General features: G+C 41.3%; 1 protein-coding gene and 1 long non-coding RNA gene across 2 annotated transcripts; one reads left to right on the plus strand and one right to left on the minus strand.

Moving 5' to 3' along the window:
* The first annotated feature begins 60 nt into the window (after positions 1-60).
* Positions 61-548, plus strand: LOC123511940. Its single transcript, XR_006676999.1, has 2 exons — positions 61-170; positions 208-548. It is a non-coding gene; the product is annotated as an uncharacterized LOC123511940 (long non-coding RNA).
* LOC123511934 (cullin-associated NEDD8-dissociated protein 1-like) lies at positions 525-20,526 on the minus strand. The gene is made up of 20 exons (XM_045268043.1): positions 20,415-20,526; positions 18,190-18,359; positions 17,250-17,463; positions 16,219-16,511; positions 15,617-15,779; positions 14,202-14,351; positions 13,753-13,861; positions 13,089-13,228; positions 12,136-12,296; positions 11,052-11,257; positions 10,146-10,300; positions 9,429-9,689; positions 8,527-8,695; positions 8,232-8,368; positions 7,074-7,234; positions 6,452-6,650; positions 5,289-5,546; positions 4,028-4,216; positions 2,728-2,972; positions 525-2,397 (listed from the first exon to the last, which is right to left on the minus strand). Exons 1-20 carry the CDS (start codon positions 20,454-20,456, stop codon positions 2,127-2,129), a joined length of 3,693 nt encoding a protein of 1,230 aa, XP_045123978.1. The 5' UTR covers positions 20,457-20,526; the 3' UTR covers positions 525-2,126.
* Positions 20,527-22,324: the final 1,798 nt, after the last annotated feature.

Consider the following 22,324-nt stretch of genomic DNA (forward strand, 5'->3'; position numbering starts at 1 on the left):
CTGTTTGTATCATTATCATTACTATTATATTTGTTGAGTTGGTTAAAATAAAGAGAAGGAGAATAAGAAATGTTTTTACTATCTTTACAAGTTCATTAATTTCTAGATATCAACATGCCATTTTTATCATTATCAGAGAGAGAGAGAGAGAGAGAGAGAGAGAGAGAGACGTTCGTTATTATTTTTCTTGCTCTTTGTTCACCGTAGAGAGAGAGAGAGAGAGAGAGAGAGAGAGAGAGAGAGAGAGAGAGAGAGAGAGAGAGAGTCACTTTGCTTTTTTTCTTTATTTCATTCACCATCACAATTTTTTTTTCATACGCCACAAAAAATAATAATGTGGTTTTATACATAACTTTTGCGCGGAAGGGCTGTAGAGGAGGGGGGGGAAGGGGAAGGGGAAGGCGATAAACGCACGCACGCACGCACACACAGACGCACTCACAAAAGAACCATTAACTTCCTTCAAGCATTTTTTTTAATATATATTTTTTTCTACTGTGGCTGAGTAAAAAAAATGGGCCTTATTTTTTTTCTTTCTTTTTTTGTTTTATTTATTTTAAGCATAACAAGCTGCTTCTTCTTCTTCTTCAGTCCCCCATCATTTCATGGAACAAAAAATGGGATGGAGAAAGAAAACGAGAACATTCAGAATTAATAGAGTCGTGTAAATAAAAGTGTGTCATTGTAACCAGTAAGTCTTAAATAGGTAGTGTAATTCTTTGTAATATTTCAACTGTGGCTTCTTCATTTTTTGTTACAATCTCAATTACAAAATGTTATAATAATGGGTTTTTATTAATTTTTGGTTTTTCCCACTTTCGCTAAAATTTCGATTTTTTTTTGCCAGTATTCACAAAACTCAAAAACAATAAAATCAAACTAAACAATGAGATTTTCTACATTTGTTCACTTTTGTCTATTTTTCTTTTTCATTTTTTGCATTCACAGCAGGTCATCACAAATTTTTACTTCTTTCCATTCACCAAACTAAAAAAAAAAAAAAAAAAAAAAATAATAAAATAAAATGACTCAATAACAAACTCAAAACTACAAAAACATTCAACTTCACTTAATTTTGTCTTTTCCGGCAATAAACACACACACAAAAAAACACAAATTTGTCTGTTTTCTTTCTTTTCTTCTCTTTAAGGGATTCACTGCGCTGCAAACACTAAAAAACATTGCCTCACCATACTCACTCTCTCCAATCACTATATGCAGCAGCAGCAGCAGGAGGAGGAGGAGGAGGAGGAGGAGGAGAAAGGGTAAGAGGAGGAGGAGAAAGGATAAGAGGAGGAAGAGGAGGAGAATATGGGTTGACTTTTTACAACTTCTCTTTCTCTTATTTTTCATGAGAGGATCATCTTAATCTGTCTCTCCATCTCTTTTTCTGGTTTGTATGAGAGAAGAGAAGAGGAGAGAGATGAGAGATACACTTGTTCTTGTTCTTCTTCTCTCTCTCTCTCTCTCTCTCTCTCTCTCTGGTTTGTAAGAGGAACAGAATGACGAGTTTAAGAGGGCACCTTCTCTCTCTCTCTCTCTCTTTCTCTAGTTGTAAGAGGAGAAGGAAGAGGTCTTAAGATATATCTCTGATCTTTCTATCTTTTCCTCTCTCTCTCTCTTTCTCTCTCTCTCATTCACAAAAGGAAAAAAAAAAAGAGATCCTAAGAAGTCATTTTAAGTCTCTATTCTCTCCTCTTTCTCTCTATTTTTTCTGAGCCTTGAGAAAGAAGGAAAGAGAAATTACAAGTACTTCTAAATTCTCTCTTCATCTCCTTTTCTGAGCCATAAGAGATAGAAGGAAGGAAAGAAAGATTATAAGAAGTACTTTTCAACTCTTTCCTTCCTTCTTTTCCCTCCCTCTCTCTTTCTCAAGTTTAGAATGTTCATGCAGGGAGAGACACTGAATGGAAAACTTTTAAAACTCTCTCTACCTCTCTCTTCCTGTATCAAGTACACTCTCCCTCTCTCTCCCTCTACAAGTCTGCAAGGTGTCAAACAGGCCCCACCACCACCAGCAGCAACAGTAGCAGTGGAGCAGGCAACACTAGACCCTTAAAACCTTCCTTACACTTCCCATCACCTCCAGCGATGCACAGCTTGGCGGGGACGCAGGCCAGACACGCTCAACTCAAGTCCATCATGGCGTCGTGTGTGGGGCAGGCATCGCGTTGGATGCTCTCAAACAAGGACTGGAGCTCCGGCGTTGACTTGATATGGGCGACGAATTCGGAAAGCTGTGGGTTCTTATCGGCATCGGGGATTGTGAGGAGGGCGGCCACGGCTCTCATCGCAGACCTCTTCAGTTCATCCTGCTTCTCGTACTCCTGTTTGACCGAGTTGGCCTTCACTTTGGTGGTCACTGTGGTCCGCAAGGGTTCCACGAGTCGCTCCAGTCTGTGAGGTTAGGTTAGGTTAGGTTAAGTTTTTTATTTAAGTGTTTATGTGTCTGTCTCTCTTTGTGGGGCCCTTGGTGTGTGTGTTGTCTAGCCTGCCTTGTGTGGGATTGCTAGCCTGATACAAAGAGATATAGATAGATAGATAAACACACACACACACACACACACACACACACACACACACACACACACACACACACACACTACCTTACCACTACAATGCAAAGACACACAAAGAAATCACACAGCTCTCAGACAACACACCTTACAAGACACACAAAGACAAGGAACAAATAAACAGACACAAGACCAAACACTCTGGCCTCACCTCTGCAGGACAGCCTGGGGACACAGATGGGCCAGCCGTGTCAGCATAAGATAGGTGAGCATTTTGATGTCATAGTGGTCCCTGAGCCCGCCCTCCACATGCTCCAGGAACACATAGATATCCACACGGTCCAGGCAGGTCTCCAGGAGGGTGTACATGCACTCGAACGCTGCCTTGCGGATGTCCAGCCCGTCATCCACTGTGTGCTTGAAGGGACCCATCTCGACCTCGCGAATCAACTCTTTCTGTAAGGTGAAGAGAGACAAGCTGTAGTGTATCCATTTGGGGGTTAAAGAAAGTGTTTTGTCTCTTTCTATCATGGTAAGGACAATGAGAAGGAAGAGTAGGAGAAGTAAAAGGCAAACAGATCTTTTCTAAGTCACAAATCAACTCTTTCTGTAAGGGTGAAGAGAGACAAGCAGTAAAGCATCTGTGTGGGGTTAAAGGGAGTGTTTTTTGCCTACTTCTATCATGGTAAGGACAATGAGGAGGAAGAGTAGAAGTAGGAGAAAGGTAAGCTGAGCCATCTCTATCTGACAAATTAGCTCTTTCTGCACCAATAAAGTGCATCTGTGTGGGGTTAAAGGGAGTATATTTTGCCTGTCTCTATTAAGTTTAGGGGCAAGAAACAAAGATAAAGAGTAGAAATAGAAAGACAAAGAGACCCATCTTGACCTCCCAAATCAACTCTTTCTTGAAGGGTGAAGAGAGACAGGCTGTAGTGCATCTGAGTGGGGATTAAAGGGAGTGTTTTGCCTATTTCTATCATGGTAAAGACAATGAGAAGAAAGAGTAGAAGTAGAAAGGCAAACAGATCCTTTTCTAAGTCACAAATCAACTCTTTCTGTAAGGGTGAAGAGAGACAGGCTGTAATGCATCTGTGTGGGGTTAAAGGAGTGTTTTTTGCCTCTCTCTATTAAGTTTAAGGGCAAGAAACACAGATAAGGAGTAAAATAGGAAGGCAAACAGACCCATCTCGACCTCCCGAATCAACTCTTTCTGTAACGGTAAAGAAAGATAGGCTGTAGTGCATCTGTGTGGAGGTTAAAGAGTGTGTTTTTGCCTTTCTATCATGGTAAGGATAAGTAGGAAAAAGAAGAGGAAGAGAATAAAGGCAAACAGATCCATCTCTACCTCATAAATAGCTTCTTCCTGCAAGGGTGAAGAGAAAAAGGCTGCAGTAAAAACAAAACAAATAATAATAATAAATAAATAAATAATAATAATAATAATAAATAAAAAAATAAATAAATAAACAATTAACTCTACCTCTCCCAGACAGACACAGAGACAGACTCACCCTGACTTTGGTTTCATTGTAGAGCTGAGGCAGGATGGTGTCAAGAAGATCACGGACGAGAGATGGCTTGTTGTGTGCGGCAGAATTGAAGGCAACCAGAGCCACACGACGCACGTTTAGATCAGGGTCTTGTAAGGTGGAGAGGAAGTCACCAATGCTGTGCCGGAGTAAGCTGTCGATGGCTGTGGGCTGCGGAGAGACGGGGCGTTAGATTAGGGTTGGTTAAATGTGTCATGTGTGCTAGGGTGTGTTTGGTTTGTGCTATTGGAAAGAGGTAGTGTGTGTGTGGGGGAGGGGTGTTGTGGTGTGTTTAGCTTGTGTTGCAAAGGAGGTGGTAGGATGTGAGTGTTTGGGGTGTGTTGTGGGGTGTTTTGCTTGTTTTTTGGTGTGTTAGGGTGTGTTAAAGTGTGTGTTTTGGGTGTTGTGGTGTGTGTATGTTTGGGGTGTTGTGGCATGTTTTGCTTGTGTTTGGGGTGTGTTAGGGTGCATTTGGTTTGAGTTGCAGAGAAAGAGATATGGTGTGTGTGTCTTGAGTGTGTTTTGATTGTTTGGTGTGTGCTAGGGTGTGTTTGGGAAGCACAGAAGAAGAGAGGAAGGCAAGAATTGGTATAGGGTATAATGGGGTGTGTTGAGGTGTGTTGCAAGGTGTCTGGTTAGCACTAAGAGACACAGGAAGGTGAGAAAAGGTTCTAGGTGTGTTGAGGTGTGTTGCAGTGTGTCTGGCTAGCACTGGGAGACACAAATAGGCAAGACTAAGGTCCATATTAGAAACACTTTACTCTCTAAGCATGACTATTTTTCAAGGCCACTGAGACGATAAGCGGGATTTTCTATAGTATTTCTGCAGTTAACCCCTTCAGTACCATGACGCATTGCCATATTTATTCTGCTTACTATTCGGTGATTTTATACAGCTTCAGAAACTTATGTGGGGGATTAAAATAGTGAAGACTGTGGTCATTAATCTTCTGACCTCCAAAGACCCTTCCTAATGTCAATAAAATGGTCTAATTGTACACAAATCTTAAGGTAAAAATGCATCCTGGTATTGAAAAGGTTGATAATGTAGAAAGCTTGTCAATCTGCCTTCTAAACACATAAAAACACCTTAAGAACTTGTGTCAATTTAAACAAAACTTGGAATAGTCGAGGTGAAATGTAGCAGTGTTAAAGAATATAAGCCTAAGATTCAGAATGTGTTGTCATGTGCTTTCACTCTACATGGAAGCACCAAACACTCTGCCTCACCATCACTCCTTACCTGATCTGAAATGGTGAACTTAATGGCAGTGACAATAGTGGTGCGCATCATTGGTGAGTCTGTCTTGAGGGACTCCTGCAGCTTGGGGAGGAGAGCTGAGGGGTTAATGAGCGTCAGTTTACCAAGACACTCTGCCACGACATTTCTGGTGCCCTCCTCCACACACTCTGTATGGCGGAACAGCTGCGCCCAGATGTCACTCACGAAACCCTGCAAGACCTTCACACCCTCGGCACTCTTGCTCTGAAGGCTGATGATCTGAAGGAGGAGTAGAGGCATGAGAAAGATAGAAAGATAGAGAGGCTGCTGATCTGAAGGAGTGGATGTGTGAGGAAGAGAAAGACTGACAGGCTGATGATCTGAAGGAGGAATAGATGGATGATAAAAGACAGAAAGATAGACAGACTGACAATATGAAAGAGGAACAGAGGAACAGATGGGTGAGAAAATGAAAAGGCTGATGATCTGAAGGAGAAATAGAGAAAAAGATTGGTGAGAAAGAAAGATAGGCTGATGATATGAAGGAGTGGATGCATGAAAATGATAGAAAGATAGACAGACTGAAAATATGATGTAAAAAACAGAAGAATAAATGGAAGAGAAGGATAGAAAGACAGACACACTGATAATCTGAAGGAAAAATAGACAAATTTATAAGACAGACATTGATTTACAAGATGGGTAATAAAAACAGGTGAACAAGAGATAGAGAGCACAGAAAATGGAGAGAACAGAGAAGGAATGGATTGGTACGAAAGAGACATTGATTTAAAAAGGGATTAAAATGAGCCTTTGTTCTGAGATAATTCTTTTTCCTTATTTCTTTCTTTCTCTCCCCAGTTCCTACTCTCCCAGCCTCTCTTCTCCTTACCCTGCCTTCCTTTATTTCTTTTCTTCCTTACTTTCCTTCATTTTTTCATTCCTTTCTTCCTCAGTCCCTCCCCTCCACCTCCTCCTATACTCATTTCTTTAAGGGAGAGAAGAAGGAGGTACTGTCTTTTCCTTCCTTCCTTCATCCCTCTCCCTTTCCTTCCCTCCTTCCTTCAACTATTTTCTTTCATTCCTTTCCTTCTTTCCCCAGTCCCTAACCCTTCCTCCTCCGCCTCCTCTTCCTCCTTCCCTTCCTACACCCCTCCCCCTCCTCTTCCTCCTCCCATACTCACTTCTTTAAGGGAGTGAAGGAGGAGGTACTGTCGCTTGGGGTTAGCCTCAATCTCGGACAGGACGAAGGGAAGATACTCCTGCAGGTTGCCGCAGCTGAGGTGGCCCAGGGCATAGGACGCTGCTGACTTCACCTCCTCTGAAGAAGAGCTGAAGGATGCCACCACTGCATCCTTCAGCTGAGGAATGCCACTCAAGTCTCTGTAGGATTGGAAGGATTGTGAGGTGTTGGTGGTGGTGATTTTATACTAATGGAAACACCAAACATACACACACACACACACACACACACACAGACAAAAGGAGAAAAAAAAAAATAAAATAAAATAAAAAGAAGAAATAAACACATACAAAAAAATAAACAAAAAGATTAAAATAAAACACACACACAAGCATGCCCAAAACACCCCTAAAACACCCATATCCACCCCAAATCTCATCCTAAAACACCCCAAAACACTCTAAAAACCCCTTTCCATCCCAAAGCACCCCAAAAAACACCCCTTTCTACACAAAAACACCCCAAAACATCCTTTCCACCCCAAAACACCCCAAAAACACTCTTTACACCCCAAAACACACCTTCCCAACCTTTCCCATCGCACAACACACCAGAAGACTCACATATGCTTTCCAATCTCCCCAATGGCCAGGAGGGAGAAGGACTGGACTGTGGGTGAGCGTGGGTTGGTGACATCCATCAGGAAGCGATTCACCACGCCCACTGCCTCACTGGGGTGTGTCAGGGTCAGGGCTGCCACACACTTGGCCATTGAGTGGTAAGCCTGTTTGGGAGAAAGAGGGAGAGGAGAGAGGGAGGGGAAGGAGAGGAGAGAGAGAGAGACAGAGAGAGGGGAGGAGAGGGGGAAGGGGAGGAGAGGAGAGGAGAGGAGAGAGACAGAGAGAGGGAAAAAGGAGAGGGAGGGGAAGGGGGAAGGAGAGAGAGAGAGAGAGAGAGAGAGAGAGAGAGAGAGAGAGAGAGAGAGAGAGAGAGAGAGAGAGAGAGAGAGAGAGAGAGAGAGAGAGAGAGAGAGAGAGAGAGAGAGAGAGAGAGAGAGAGAGAGAGAGAGAGAGAGAGAGAGAGAGAGAGAGAGAGTTATATTAATCCATCTTAAAAAAAAATAAATAAAAAAAAAAAATGAAAAAAACAAACAAACACACAAACCTTAAACATTCTTCCCTTTCCCTTATGTTTTCTTCCCTTCCTTCCTTCCTTCCATCCTTTTTTTCCTTTCTTCCTCTTCCTCCCTTCCTTCCTTCCATCCCTCCCTCTCATCCTTCCTTGCATCCATCTTCCTTCTCTCTCTCTCTCTCCTGTTTTTCCTTCATTGCATCCTTTTTTTCCTTCGTCTCTCTCCCCTTCCCTTCCTTTCTTCCTTCCATTCATCCTTTTTTTTTCCCTTCCTCTCTCTCTCTCTCTCCATCCAAACACACACACACACACACACACACACACGCCCGGTAGCTCAGTGGTTAGAGCGCTGGCTTCACAAGCCAGATGACCGGGGTTTGATTCCCCGGCCGGGTGGAGATATTTGGGTGTGTCTCCTTTGACGTGTAGGTGGTGTTCACCTAGCAGTGAGTAGGTACGGGATGTAAATCGAGGAGTTGTGACCTTGTTGTCCCGGTGTGTGGTGTGTGCCTGGTCTCAGGCCTATCCCAAGATTGGAAATAATGAGCTCTGAGCTCGTTCCGTAGGGTAACGTCTGGCTGTCTCCTCAGAGACTGCAGCAGATCAAACAGTGAAACAGTGAAACACACACACACAGACAGACTCCTTACCTGCTTGTGTATATTAGATGCCTGTGGTGAGACAAGAGGAGCCAGGAGGTGTGTGAGGATGTCTTGGTAGCCGAGCCCAGGCAGCCCCGCCCTCACCACTGCCTCAAAGAGATCCTGCATAGCCTTCAGTGCACCTCCTGTAGAAGAAATAGAGGCTCACACACACACACGCACGCACGCACGCACACACACACACACACACACACAGAAAGTAAAGGGAGAAAAAGGATTATTAAACTAGATAAGCAGAAAAAAAAAAAAAAACACACACACACACACACACACACACACACACCTTGCAGCAGAGGGGAGCGGACGAGAGCCATCACGTCGGGCATGATGAGCTGCAGGAAGTTGCCGAGGGAGGCCTTGTGCAGCTTGGCGGTGGAGGTGAGCAGGGTGAGGCACAGCTGGGCGATGTGCAGGTCTGACTCGTTGATGAGGGGCGGCAACTCCACCAGCACCTGAAACAATTGAGGTGAGGTGAGGTGAGGTGAGGTGAGGTGAGGTGGGGTGGGGTGGGGTGGTGAGTTGAGGTTAAAGAGTCTAGAAAGATTCAAAAAGTCAATAAATAGAAAAATAAATAAAGAAAGAAAGAAAGAAGAAAAAGAAGAGAGAGAGAGAGAGAGAGAGAGAGAGAGAGAGAGAGAGAGAGAGAGAGAGAGAGAGAGAGAATCCATAGTCTATCTCATGGGTTCAAAACAGTGTAGGTTCTTGATGATATAACTGATTCTTAGGCGAACAATACATATTTTCTGTTGGTCCGCACTCTGCTCACGAGGACTGACTATGGTTTCCTCAAGATCCGACAACCACGCATTCCCTGGGACACTATTGAGACACTAAAGAAAGAAAGAAGGAGAGAGAAAGAAAAAGCAGACACAAAAGAGAAAAACTGTCTAGAAAACGTCTGAAAAGAAGGAAGTAAAAAATTTGAAAAGTCTAGAAAGAGAGAGATAATGAAAAAATTGTCTAAAATAAAGAAAAAAAAGAAAGAGAAATACAAATAAAGACAAAACAAAGACAAGGAAGACAAGGATAACAGCTCACCTTATCCAGCATCTGAGGACTGAGCGCTGTGGAGTAAATAGCGACCACAGTGTAGAAAGAAAACAAAATAAGAGAAAAGAAAGAAGTGAGAAAAAGAGAAAAGGACAAGAAAATACAAATAAAGACAAAATAAAGACATCAGCTGACCTTATCCAGCATCTGAGGACTGAGCGCTGTGGAGTAATTAGTGACCACGGTGTCCAGCAGGGTGAGAGTTGCCAGTTTGAGTGCCCGCTGGTTCTTGCGCAGGAAGGAGGCGAGGACGGGAAGGGCCTCGCCAAGGATGGGTCGGAGGTCAATACGCAGTGGTGAGGCGGCGACCTTGGTGAGCGCCTTGACTGTGGTGAGGCGTGTGATCTCGTTGCGCAGCCGGTCAAGGAAGATTGGGAGACATGTGCCCAGTTCACCCTGCAATGGGGGAGTGTTGAGGGAGTGTGTTGAGGGGAGATAATGATGGTGACAATGGGTAGTGTTTGAGGGAGTGTGTGTTGAGGGGAGATAATAATGGTGAAAATAGGGTTCATGAAAGATTGGTGAGTTTTCTGGTATTTTGAAGGTAACAGTGGAGTTTGACAAGAAAATTCAAGAGTTTATTAGTATTTTGAAGTAAAAAGAAGAGTTTGACAAGGAAAAATTCAAGAGTTTACTAAGATTTTGAAAGTGAAAAGAGGAGTTTGACAAGCTAAATAAGAGTTTACTAGGATACTGAAGATAAAATGGTGTTTAACAAGGAAAATTCAAGAGTTTACTGTGTTTTGAAGGCAAAAGAAGAGTGTTAAGGAAATAATACAAACACACTCACTCACTCACTCTTATTTATAGACAACCTGCCCCCCCCTCTCTGTGTGTGTGTCAGTGTGTCACCTGCAGGTGGTCGCCGAGGTGTGAGATGATCTGGCCCATGCAGGCGATGGCCCGCTCCTTCACCTCCTGGTCCAGGTCGGCTGCCCTCAGCCTGGCCAGCGTGCAGTGGTACAGGTCGCCGGTGTATGGGGTGAAGTCAAATGATGAGGCCAGGTCTGGTGAATAAATAAAAATGAATAAATAAATAAATGAATAAATAAAATAAATAAATAAATATTCTTTTCTACCTAAATCAAACAAATGAAAATAAACAAACATTCCTCATACAATAACAAAATAAATAAATAAAACAACAACAAATCTGCAAATCAAATAGAAAACGTAAACAAACGCTTTGCCTAATGGCCTAACAAATAAACAAAAAAAACAAGTAAACAAGTCAAATGCAAACAAAACCCCACCAGAGAGAGAGAGAGAGAGAGAGAGAGAGAGAGAGAGAGAGAGAGAGAGAGAGAGAGAGAGAGGTTTAGAAGTACGACTATCTTCCAGAAACACTATTTTGACCATGATGGAAGAGAGGCAAGGAAGTGAATATTGGAGGGAAGGTGGAGGAAAGATGGACGAAGACTTGTGTTGGAGAAGAAAACTGGAGGAAACTTGTGGAGGGAGATATAAAACAACCATGATAGAAGTGAGGTAAGAAAGTGAAAATTTGAGAGGAGGTGGAGAATAGACGGAGGAGAAAGTGGAGAGAAGGTGGAGGAAAGATGGAGGAAAACTTGAGTAGGAGGAGGAAACTGGAGAGGAAAATGGAGAGAAAGTAAAGGAAAGATAAAGGAACACTTAAGTAGGAGGAAGAAACTGGAGATAGAGATGGAGATAGAGATAGAGATAGCGAGAGAGAGAGAGAAAACTTGTGGAGGGAGATCCGATACAAACATAAACAAACGCCAACAAATGCCTTACCAAGTGGCCTGATGACCTTGACAATCTGCTGCAGGACAAGCAAGGCCTCTGCGGTGATCTTGTAGAAGGGATCAGCCACGCAGGTCACCACGGGGGGCAGCAGCTCCCCGATGTGCTGGTGAAATACTTCCCCACTGTGATGCACCAGTAGGCAGTGAACGAAGGCCAGGGTGTCAATCTTCATGTTGCTGCTGCTGTTCTTGTCCCTGTGAGTGTGTTGGTTAAGTTACATTGGGGCTTTGTGTTTCGTTTGTGTTCCGTTTGTGTGAGTTTTGTGTTGAGTTTGTGTGTTTTGTGTTGTTTGTGTGTTTTGTGTTGGGTTTGTGTGTTTTGTGTTGTTTGTGTGTTTTGTGTTGGGTTTGTGAGTTTTGTGTTGGGTTTGTGTTGTGTTGTGTGTTGTGTGTTTTGTGTTTTGTGTGTTTTGTGTTTTGTGTTGTGTGTTTTGTGTTGTTTTGTGTTGGGTTTTGTGTTTTGTGTTGTGTTTGTGTGTTTTTGTTTTGTTTTGTGTTTTTGGGTTTGTGTGTTTTGTGTTGTGTTTTGTGTTTGTGTTTGTGTTGGGTTTTGTGTTTGTGTTGGGTTTGTGTTTTTGTGTTTTGTGTGTGTTTTGTGTTGTGTTTGTGTGTTTTGTGTTGTGTTTGTGTGTTTTGTGTTGTGTGTTTGTGTGTGTTGTGTTTGTGTGTTTTGTGTTGTGTTTGTGTGTTTTGTGTTGGGTTTGAGTGCGTTTTGAATGAGTTTATTTGCATTCAGTTTGTGTAAGTTTCAAGTTCGAATTTTGTGTTTGATTTGTGCGAGTTTTGAGTTTTGTTTTTGTGTTTGGTTTTGAGTTGGTTTTGTGTTCAGTCTGTGTTGGTTAGGTTAGATTAGAGTACCATCACACACACTCAAACACAAACACACACACACACACACAGTCACACCAAAAACACTGCTAAACACCACAAAACACCTACTGATTTCTTACATTAAATTAACTAATCATTACTCTCTCACACACACACACACACCTACAACTAGATAAAAACACACACACACACACACTCGAACCCTGTACAAGACAACAACTAGGTAATACAAATAGACTGACCCGAGGGAGAACTGTATGCCAGGGATGAGGGCGGGGATGTGGTGTGTGAGGGCGCCGGGATAGACTTGTACCAGTTCTGTAAGGAGGGCAAAGCATCCCTGGCGAGTCTTGATGCTCTTCTCCTTCATCTGTCGGTGCACAGACTTCACCAGAGCCGGCACCTGGGGGGAGGGAGGGAGAGTGAGAGTGAGTGTGTGTGTGTGTGTGTGTGTGTGTGTGTGTGTGTGTGTGTGTGTGTGTGTGTGTGTGTGTGTGTGTGTGTGTGTGTGTGTGTGTGATAGAAAGTGTAAGAGGCTTGATATAATAGCAAGTTCATTCAGTTTTTTCATTTATTTCTTGTAAGTCTTAACACAGAGAGAGAGAGAGAGAGAGAGAGAGAGAGAGAGAGAGAGAGAGAGAGAGAGAGAGAGAGAGAGAGAGAGAGAGAGAGAGAGAGAGAGAGAGAGAGAGAGAATTTTTCACAGCACCTCATTCGTTGTCATTTCTTTAATCAAATGAGAGAAAATAAATTTAAAACTTCCCAGACACCAAGCTGGCACACACACACACACACACACACACCTTTTTCAACACACATAGTGATAAAAGACTAATAATAGCTAATTCATACATTCTTGACTCATTTATCTCACTAGTGTAATGATAAAACTATCTATGCACAGAACAGCACACACACACACACACACACACACACACACACACACACACACACACACACAGAGCACATTCGATTCACAACCAAGAAGGCCTGGATTCGAGTCCTGGGTATGGCAAAGTAAATGGGCAAGCCTCTTAATGTGCAGCCTCTGTTCACCTAGCAGCCAGTAAGTACGGGATGTAACTTCAGGGGTTGTGGCCTTTCTGTCCTTGTGTGTTGCGTGTGTTGTGGTCTCAGTCCTACCTGAAGATTGGTCTATGGGGAAGACATCGTGAATACACACACCCAGACACACCTGCTGTTTTAACATTGAGATGGTGCCCTCCTCCTGTTCCATGGCGTCGGGGTCCAGGCTGAGACTAAGAGAGGGGCGGGTTTGTCTCAGCAGGGCCATGTAGGCGTGAAAGATGTCCACCTTCACATTCTCCTCCCTCTCTGTAACGTGAGGTTAGCTTAGGTGAGGTGGTGAGGTAAGATAAGGTGAAGTGAGATGAGGTAAGGTAAGGTTAGGTAAGGTAAGGTAAGATAAGGTAAGGTTAGGTTGAGTTTAAAATAATGAATAATAAAATAGATAGATAAATAGATATAGAACTTTTTTATTCATGTGTGTGTGTGTGTGTGTGTGTGTGTGTGTGTGTGTGTGTGTGTGTGTGTGTGTGTGTGTGTGTGTGTGTGTGTGTGTGTGTGTGTGTGTGTACACTATCGCCCATATTCAGAAACCCCTTCTTCTCTCACCATGACAGTCTTCCGATGCCACAGAGACAACTAACCAGGTTTTCAATAGTCTTATAACAACCTACAAATCTTGCCAGTCATCACCAGAACCATAAAAAAAAACACCTCAAAAATCTGAACACCTTCAACTAAAGCCTTTTGAAAGTAGTGACGGTGAGAGAGCGAAGCATTGAGAACACTGGCCTAACTATACAATGTAGGTGTGGCTGAGGGGCAAGCTGTACCTTTGAACCGGTTAATGAGTTGTGGGGAGACTGTCTTGTAGAACTCAATCAGCATCTCATGTCTGGTGGATATCACAGCTTCCAGACACTTGGCTGATGAACGACGCACCTACAGAAGCCAACAAACAGGTAAGATACACACATACACACACATACAATTTCATTTTTTGCCTACCTATTTCAATACTTAAGATATTTTTGTTCTATTGTTTTTGTTGCCCTTGGCCAGATTTCCCCTTTTACATAAAATAAAACAAAATAATAATAATAATAATAAATAAAGTCGAAAAAAGAAAGAACGCTGGAAAAAATGAATAAACAACCTCACAAAAAGTAAAAATAAAAAATAAAATAAATAAAATGGTGAGCCAAAAAGAAAGAACACTGGAATAAAAAAGACTAAATAAATAACACAAGTAGGAAGAAAAGAAGGTGTTTGAGATGCTCACCTTCCAGGACATGTCATCATCATCTGAGTACTCGTCATCCTCCTCACCATCGTCATCCTCATCCATGTCCATCTGCCCCTCGTCGTCATCATAGTCGTCGTAGTTGTAGTTGGGGTCGTGTGTGATGTATTTCAGGCACATTTCAACAATCTAAGGACAAAATGAAGGCATGGAAATGTGTTATGATGTCTCTATAATCTTCCAATAACTATAACTCACTAGTTCAGTTAGGCCAAGCTACACTAGACAAAGTTATGAGGTGAAATAAAGGAGCATTGATGTCAGCACACTAATGGTGGAGAGGTTAGGTTAGGTAAGGTAAATTGAGTTGAGTTGAGTTAGGTTAGGTTAAGTTCAGTTAGGCCAAACTACACTAGACAAAGTTATGAGGTGAAATAAAGGAGCATTGATGTTGGCACACTAATGGTGGAGACATAAAGTTAGGTAGAGCAACATTGAGTTAGGTTAGGTTAGCTTAAGTACAGATAGGTCAAGCTACACTAGACGAAGTTATGAGGTGTAATAAAGGAGTATTGATCTTGGCATACTAATGGTGGAGAAGTTAACTTTGGTTAGGTAAAACTGAGTTAAGTCACATTAGCTTAAGTTAAGTTAGGTCAAGTTACGTAAGACAAAGTTATAAGGTGAAATAAAGGAGTATTGATCTTAACATACCAACAGTAAAGAAGTTAGGTTAGGTAAAACTGAGTTGTGTTACATTAGCTTAAGTTTAGTTAGGTCAAGCTATATTGGGTGAAACAAAGGTGTATTGATGTGGGCACACAAACGGTGGAGAGGTGAAGTTAGGTTAGGTAAAAATTTAATTAGGTTAGATTGCATTAGTTCAGTTAGGTGAAGGAACATTAGGTGAAATAAAGGTGTACTGACATGGGCCTTCAAACAGTGGAGAGGTTAATTCAAGTAGGTTGGTTAAAAGTTGACACATTCCCATATTCACTTTGCTTACTATTTGGTGATTTTATACAGCTTCAGAAACTCATGTGGGGATTAATATAGTGAAGACTGGCCATTAATCTTCTGACGTCCATAGACCCTTCCTAATATCAATAATATGGTCCAATCATGCACAAATCTCAAGGTAAACAAATCTCAAGGTAAAAATGTGTCCCAGTACTGAAGGAGTTAAAATAATGAAGACTGTGGCCATTAATCTTTTGACCTCCACAGACCCTTCCTAATGTCAATAAAATGGTCCAATTGTGCACAAATCTCAAGGTAAAAATGTGTCCCAGTATTGAAGGAGTTAAGTTTATTTAGGTGAAGCAACATGAGGTGATGAGGTGTACTGATGTGGCGGTACTAACAGTGAAGTTAAGTTAGGTTAGGTTACATTAGTTTAGTCTGGTGAAGCAACATGAGGTGAACTAGAGGTGTATTGATGTGGGACTACTAACAGTGGAGAGATGTGGTGTGATCTCCTTGGGGCAGCGGAGAGTGAAGGCCTCGCAGGCAGAGATGCAGTACTCCCGCAGCTCATCGTCATCCACCGCCACGTACTGCACAATGAGAGGCATCACACGCTCCAGGTACTCCCCAAACCGGTGCCCCGCTTGGCGGCTGCAAGGGGAGAGAGAGGTGTGTGAGGGTGGTGATGTGTAAGGGAGTGGTGATGTGTGAGAGAGAGAGAGTGGATATGAGTGAGAAAATGGTGATGTGTGTGAGAGTGGTGATGTATGAAAGTGGTGATGTGTGAGAGAGAGTGGTGATGTGTGAAAGTGGTGATGTGTGAGAGAGAGTGGATATGAATGAGAAAATGGTGATGTGTGAGATAGATGGACAGATTTCTTACACAATGAAGACCAAGGATGCCACATTGTTAGTTAGAAGGCAAGACACACACACAAATGGATTTCATAAATGCATCTGATGTGGTTCTGTGTCTTCCTGGGGTGGTCCCACACTACTGGAACATTGGTGTGTTAATCTGCCACACAACCAGTGAAACAAAATGTAAAAAACAGATCAATAACACACACACACACACACACACACACACCTGATAGCAGCAATACACTGAATATAAGTCCTGGTGGTGGACATGGACGAATTCTTGGCCAGCTCTTCTATAAGGAAATCCATGAGCCTTGCATAGATCTGAGGGGAGCAGGAGACGACCAGGTGACTCAGCGCTATGATGGTTCGTTTCCTGACGGCCAGGCGGGGCGAGGCCAGCTGGGGCAACAAAGCGTCAAGGATGTTTGGATGGAAGGACACCAGCAGGGAGCCAAAACGTGCTAGGAGGTCGCCAAGGATGTCCAGCGCCTCCAACTGTACGCTGACGTCCTCTTGCTGTGGAGAGGACAGGTGGAGTTACTGTCTGTCTGTATGGCTGTCTGTCTAAATAATTGTCACACACACACACACACACACACACACACACTGACGGAGGATGGAGATAAACAAACAAGTGGACATTCCAATATCATGAAAAGTCAGTGTCTGAGGAACATTAAGAAATTCAATTTTCCACATAGGACAGTGGACATCTGGAATGGAGTGAGTGAAGAGATTGTAACAGCAGAAAGTGTGCACAAATTTAAGGAAAAGTTGGATAAATGTAGATATGGAGACCAGTCACTATGAGCCTAAATCAAACCCTGTAATATACAACTAGGTAAATACAAACACACATACAGTTATTCATATTAATAGCTCCATCAAGACAGTTTCATAAGCCACCCTGCTGTACCCTACGAGCTTAGCCACACCACAGCTGGCCACACACACCCACAGCACGCACTGACCCACCACCCCTTCATAATGAGACCATTCCCTACCCTGCACCTCCAACCCTGACACCACAGCAAGGCCTCACAGCACACACTGGCCCACCACAATGAGACTGTTCCCTTCCCTGCACCTCCAACCCTGACACCACAGCACACACTGGCCCACCACAATGAGACTGTTCCCTCTCTGCACCTCCAACCCTGACACTATCCCACCTGTACCCTTTCAATCCCCTTCCCATACTAACCTACCCCTAACTAACTCACCCCAACACACCCTCCCAGCACCCACACTCACCCTGACGATGGCCTCGGAAAGTCTGTCGGTAACTCTCTTGCATATGTTAGCGACGAGGGCGGTGGAGGAAGCAGGCAGCTCGTTGATGACTGTCTTGAGGGCCAGTGATGACATGTCTCTCAGCTGCTCCCTCTCGCTCACCATGTGGTCGCACAGGCTCTCCACGATGGAATACACGTGGAACTCCTTCACTTTGTTTACTAGTGGACCCAGGCTGTGGTGGTGGTGAAGGTGGTGGTAAGAAGTGTTTTTTGGGGGTTTTCTTTCGTTCAATCGTTCATTCGTTCTTTCTTTCTCTCTATCTCTCATATCTATTCTATGTTAATATGTGGGGTTTTCTTGTTTTTTTTTTCTATTTTATACATAAATTCATATATCTTTCTCTCTCTCTTTCTCTCTGACATATATAAATTTTTTTTTTCTCTAAAACATACCCACACACACACTCATCATCATCATCATTATCATCTCTCTCTCTCTCTCTCTCTCTCTCCTTCCCTCTTTCTCTCACACACACATTACTTCTCTCACACACACACATTACTTCTCTCACACACACACACACACACACATCTCTCTCTCTCTCTCTCTCTCTCTCTCTTCAACCCCTACAGTACTGGGACACATGTTTACCTTGAGATTTGAGTATGATTAGACCATTTTATTGACATTAGGAAGGGTTTATGGACGTCACAAGTTTAATAGAAACAACTTTCTCTATTTCAATCTCCCACATAAATTCTAAGCTGTGTTAAATCACCAAATAGTAAGTAGAATGAATATAGAAATGCATCATGGGGTTAAAACTTTCATCACACAAACACAACCACCTTCCCCATTCACCCACCTTCTCTCTCTCAGCCTTCCTTCTCCTTCCCTCTCCTATCCCCATCAACTTCTCCCTCTCTCCCTCCCTCATCCTTCTCCCTCTCCCTCTCACCATTTAACAGCGAGGTTCTGCACTTCGCCGTTCTTATCTTCGAGGAGTCTCAGGAGCATCTTGACGACCTTCCTTTCCGAGTCGTCATCCAGTTTGATGGAGTCCTTCTGCAGCTCTGTCATCAGGTCGTTGGTGGCCATGAAGCGGTAGTCCTTGTCCGTACTGGTCATCTGAGGAGCCGAGAAAGGGTTGTTAGGTTGTTAATGGGGTTTTTGAGGTTGTTTTGGGGGTTAATGGGATGTCTTTGTGTTGTTTGGAAGATTAAACGTTTTTTTGGGGTTGTTTGGGGTTCAATGGGTGTTTTGGGGTTTCTGAGTTGGTAATGGAGTATTTTTGGGGTTGTTTGGGAATTAAAGGGGTGTTTTAGGGGTTGTTTGGGATGGTAATGGTGTGTTTTTGTGTTTTGGGGTTTAATGGGCATTTTAGGGGTTGTTTGAGTTGGTAATGGAGTGTTCTTGGTGTTGTTTGGGGTTTAATTGGGTATTTTTGGGGTTGTTTAGGTTGATAATGGGGCATTTTGGTGTTTTAATGGGTGTTTTTTAGGTCATTTGGGTTGGTAATGGTGTTTTTGGGGTTGTTTAGGGATTAAAGAGGTATTTTTGGGGTTGTTTGGTTGTTAATAGCATTTCTAATGGGTTTTAAAGGGTTGTTGTTATCATTATTATTATTATTATTATTATTATTGTTGTTGTTGGTGGTGGTGGTGGTGGTGGTTTAAAATCTTATTTCTTCTCATTTGTCATTTCAAAGAATGTTTAAAACTTTAAAGTCTGTTTACATAAAATTGGTTAACTGTCCTGCCTTTGTTTGTCTTTTTTACCCTTCCCCTTTCCCATTCATTCATTTATCATTTATTTATTCATCTATTCATTTATTTATTCATCTATTTATTTATTGTGTGTGTGTGTGTGTGTGTGTGTGTGTGTGTGTGTGTGTGTGTGTGTGTTGTCAGTACAAGTAAACATTTATCGCTTAAGTTTAAATCTTCCTGAAAAAATACAACCATTAATTAGCCCAGTTTCTCTATTTCTACAGTGCTGAGAGAGAGAGAGAGAGAGAGAGAGAGAGAGAGAGAGAGAGAGAGAGAGAGATGGAAAATATTTGAAACAAAGACACAAACTTTAAAAAAAATAAATAAAAAACAAGAAATAAAGACACTAAACAAAATCCAGAGAAAAGTCAAACCCAAAAATTAAAGAAAAAAGAAAGAAAGAAAGAAGAAAAGAGAAAGAAAAACACAAACTACTTCAAAAAAACAATACTAAAACAAAACAAAACAAGAAATAAAACAATTAAACCAAATTGGAAGGGAAATAACTTAAATGAAAAAAAAAGTAAAGGAAGAATTAGGTACAAATGGATGAATAAATGAATGAAGGAAGGAAGGACTAGGCAAAAATGAATATAAAGGAAGGAAGGATGGAAGGAAAGTCAAGGCAAGAATGGGTGAATAAATGAAGGAAGAAAAAAAAAGAAGAAAAAGAAAACTTGGGACATTAACACAAAAGAAAGTTTATGAAGACTTTTGACAGATGCATGACACACACACACACACACACACACACACACCAATCACCTCTCTCTCTCTCTCTCTCTCATATTTTACACTAATGCTTTCCTCTTACCCTTAATTATTAGAGAAAAAATGGAATATCAATAAAACAAATAAAAAAAAACCCAACTTCTTGGCGATAAATAAAAAAAAATGAAAGTAAAAAAGATAGAATAAAATGAAGGAAAAGGAAAAAAAAGCGAAAAATAATCATATCTATCAAAACTAAACCAAAAGTGACAACTCAACGCGAAAAACAATGAAATCCAACACCAAAACATGAAATACTTAGAGACGAACAATGAAAACACACAAAAACAACGGAAAAACAAGAAAATAAACCAAACTTGACTAAATCCGGTGTAGAAATGGACAGGAGAGAGGAGAAATCTAGCCGAACACTGGGCTACCATAACTACACCGCCTGACAGCCATATTTACACCTCAAACTAAGGCAATTCTGGACCAAAAAGACACACAGGGCAGGAAAACAATGCCAAACAACCCGCCAGGCCAATAAAATCACAGGAAATGCAAGAATATTCAAGCAAAACAAAACAACACAAGCTGGGAGTAACGAAGAGTCGGGCAGGCAAATCTATTTCTCCTATTTTCTCGCGATTTACCCCAATTTTCAGGGTCTAATGGTGGTGTGCTGGTCTGTTTTACTTACTTTCTCCAGCAGGTTGGCGATGTGGTAAGAAACACTCGCCATTTTTGCGGTTTTTTGGCCTGAAATGTCCCCGTGATCTCCCCTTCCCTCGCGGCCACTGGCAAGTATATCCTTAGTTATTTTGGCTTATATTACAAGTTCAGTTCAAGGTTTGTTTTCAGAATATTTTGTTTTCTAAAATTATTTAATGTATTTTTAATTATTTTGGTGTTCTTAGTTTCTTTTTTATGCATCTTAAAGGGAGTTTGTTTTTATTCTTTCATACTCGAATTTTATATAATCCGGTTTTTATTCAATATCTAGCAGAAATAAATTAATACATCCTTATTTTTCTTTATATTCTCTATCATTTTTAATGCTAGATAATAAGTTTTTCAAATCACCACCATAATTTTGGCAAACTCGAAATTAAATTATCCTTTTTTATTTCAATTTCCATTCATCATGTATTACAGCACATCTATCATCTTCCTTGAAATTACTACATATTTTTAAAAGCAGTACAATCTTCTTAATAACTCTATTCTTATCGTCAACATTTGGACATGACTCAAAATCTGAAAACTGCCTCTTCATTATAATTTCGCTTTAGAGTTTTGTTACGGTAAATGCTAATGAACCAGTTTCTTTCTTTTATTTATATTTTACCCCTTTAGATATTAAGCAAATGTCTGAAATATCCCTTTAATGAACAAGACGCTTCAGTTTATGCGCGGGAAATTTTGAATGACTCCCTAAGCTGCTTTCCTGTTGGCTTATTTTTCTCAATATATTACGTCTTATATGACACCTCTAGTGACTCATTGCAGGCCAGTGTGTGTATTGATCGTTAATATTCATTCGTGGGAGAATAAAAGGCTGTTTCCTACCCTGTACTTACTCCAATACAGTATAACAAAGAAAATAACAGAGAGAGAGAGAGAGAGAGAGACATAGACAAAAAACACACCAGCTCCATATACAAACTTTATTTAAAAAACTCACAGCTGCTTATTGCAAGAAACACATCATACATACATTAGTACACGTCCTCAAACGTACATACAAAACACACACACACACACAACTCTATCAGGTCAGCTGGTCCCAGAAAGACTTAGAAAATACAGTACACAATTAAATATACAAAACACACACACACACACTGCTAAAATAATAAGTGTTTGAAATATGCATTAGATAAATCAAAAGGTGCATAAAAATACAAAGGCAATTTATCCACCAGTCAGGAAATGATTTAGTGTTTAGTGAAATGTATGGTACTATGGATAGGTAAGGGTAGACAGAGGGACAGGGTATGGTAACACTGCAGCCACTTCTTGCGATTAGAGAAATAAACTTAGATAAAAAAAAAAAAAAAAAAAAGTAGAATAAGGAAAATAGACATAAAAGAATGAAAAGAATGTAATATGAAAGAAAGAAAAAATACAGGAAAAGGAAAAAATGACGTTTATCTTTTTTTTTCTATTCTCCCTTCCTTTCTCTTCTTATTCTTGTTCTTTTTCTTTCCTTAATTCTCTTTCTCTTCAATTTTTTTTCTTTCTGACTTTCTTTTGCTATTAATATATCTCTCTTTTCCTGTTCCCCTTTCCTTTCTTATTCTTGTTCTTTCTTTAACTCTCTTTCTCTATCTTTTTCTATTTGACTTTCTTTTGCTATTAATCACTCTCTCTCTCTCTCTCTCTCTTTTCCTGTTCTCCTTCCCTTTCCTTTCCTATTCCTGTTCTTTTTTTTTCTATTTGACTTTCTTTGCTATTAATCACTCTCTCTCTCTCTCTCTCTCTCTCTCAGTTCAGATAAATAAGTACTAATGTTAAAAATTTTAGTCTAGTACAGAAATTAAAAAGGAAAATACAGTAAGATGTTTTCCTACCAGGTCAAAAAATGAGGTGAGGAAAAATATTGATAAA

The sequence above is a fragment of the Portunus trituberculatus genome, chromosome 4 (genome assembly GCF_017591435.1).
Source record: "Portunus trituberculatus isolate SZX2019 chromosome 4, ASM1759143v1, whole genome shotgun sequence".
NCBI lineage: Eukaryota > Metazoa > Arthropoda > Malacostraca > Decapoda > Portunidae > Portunus > Portunus trituberculatus.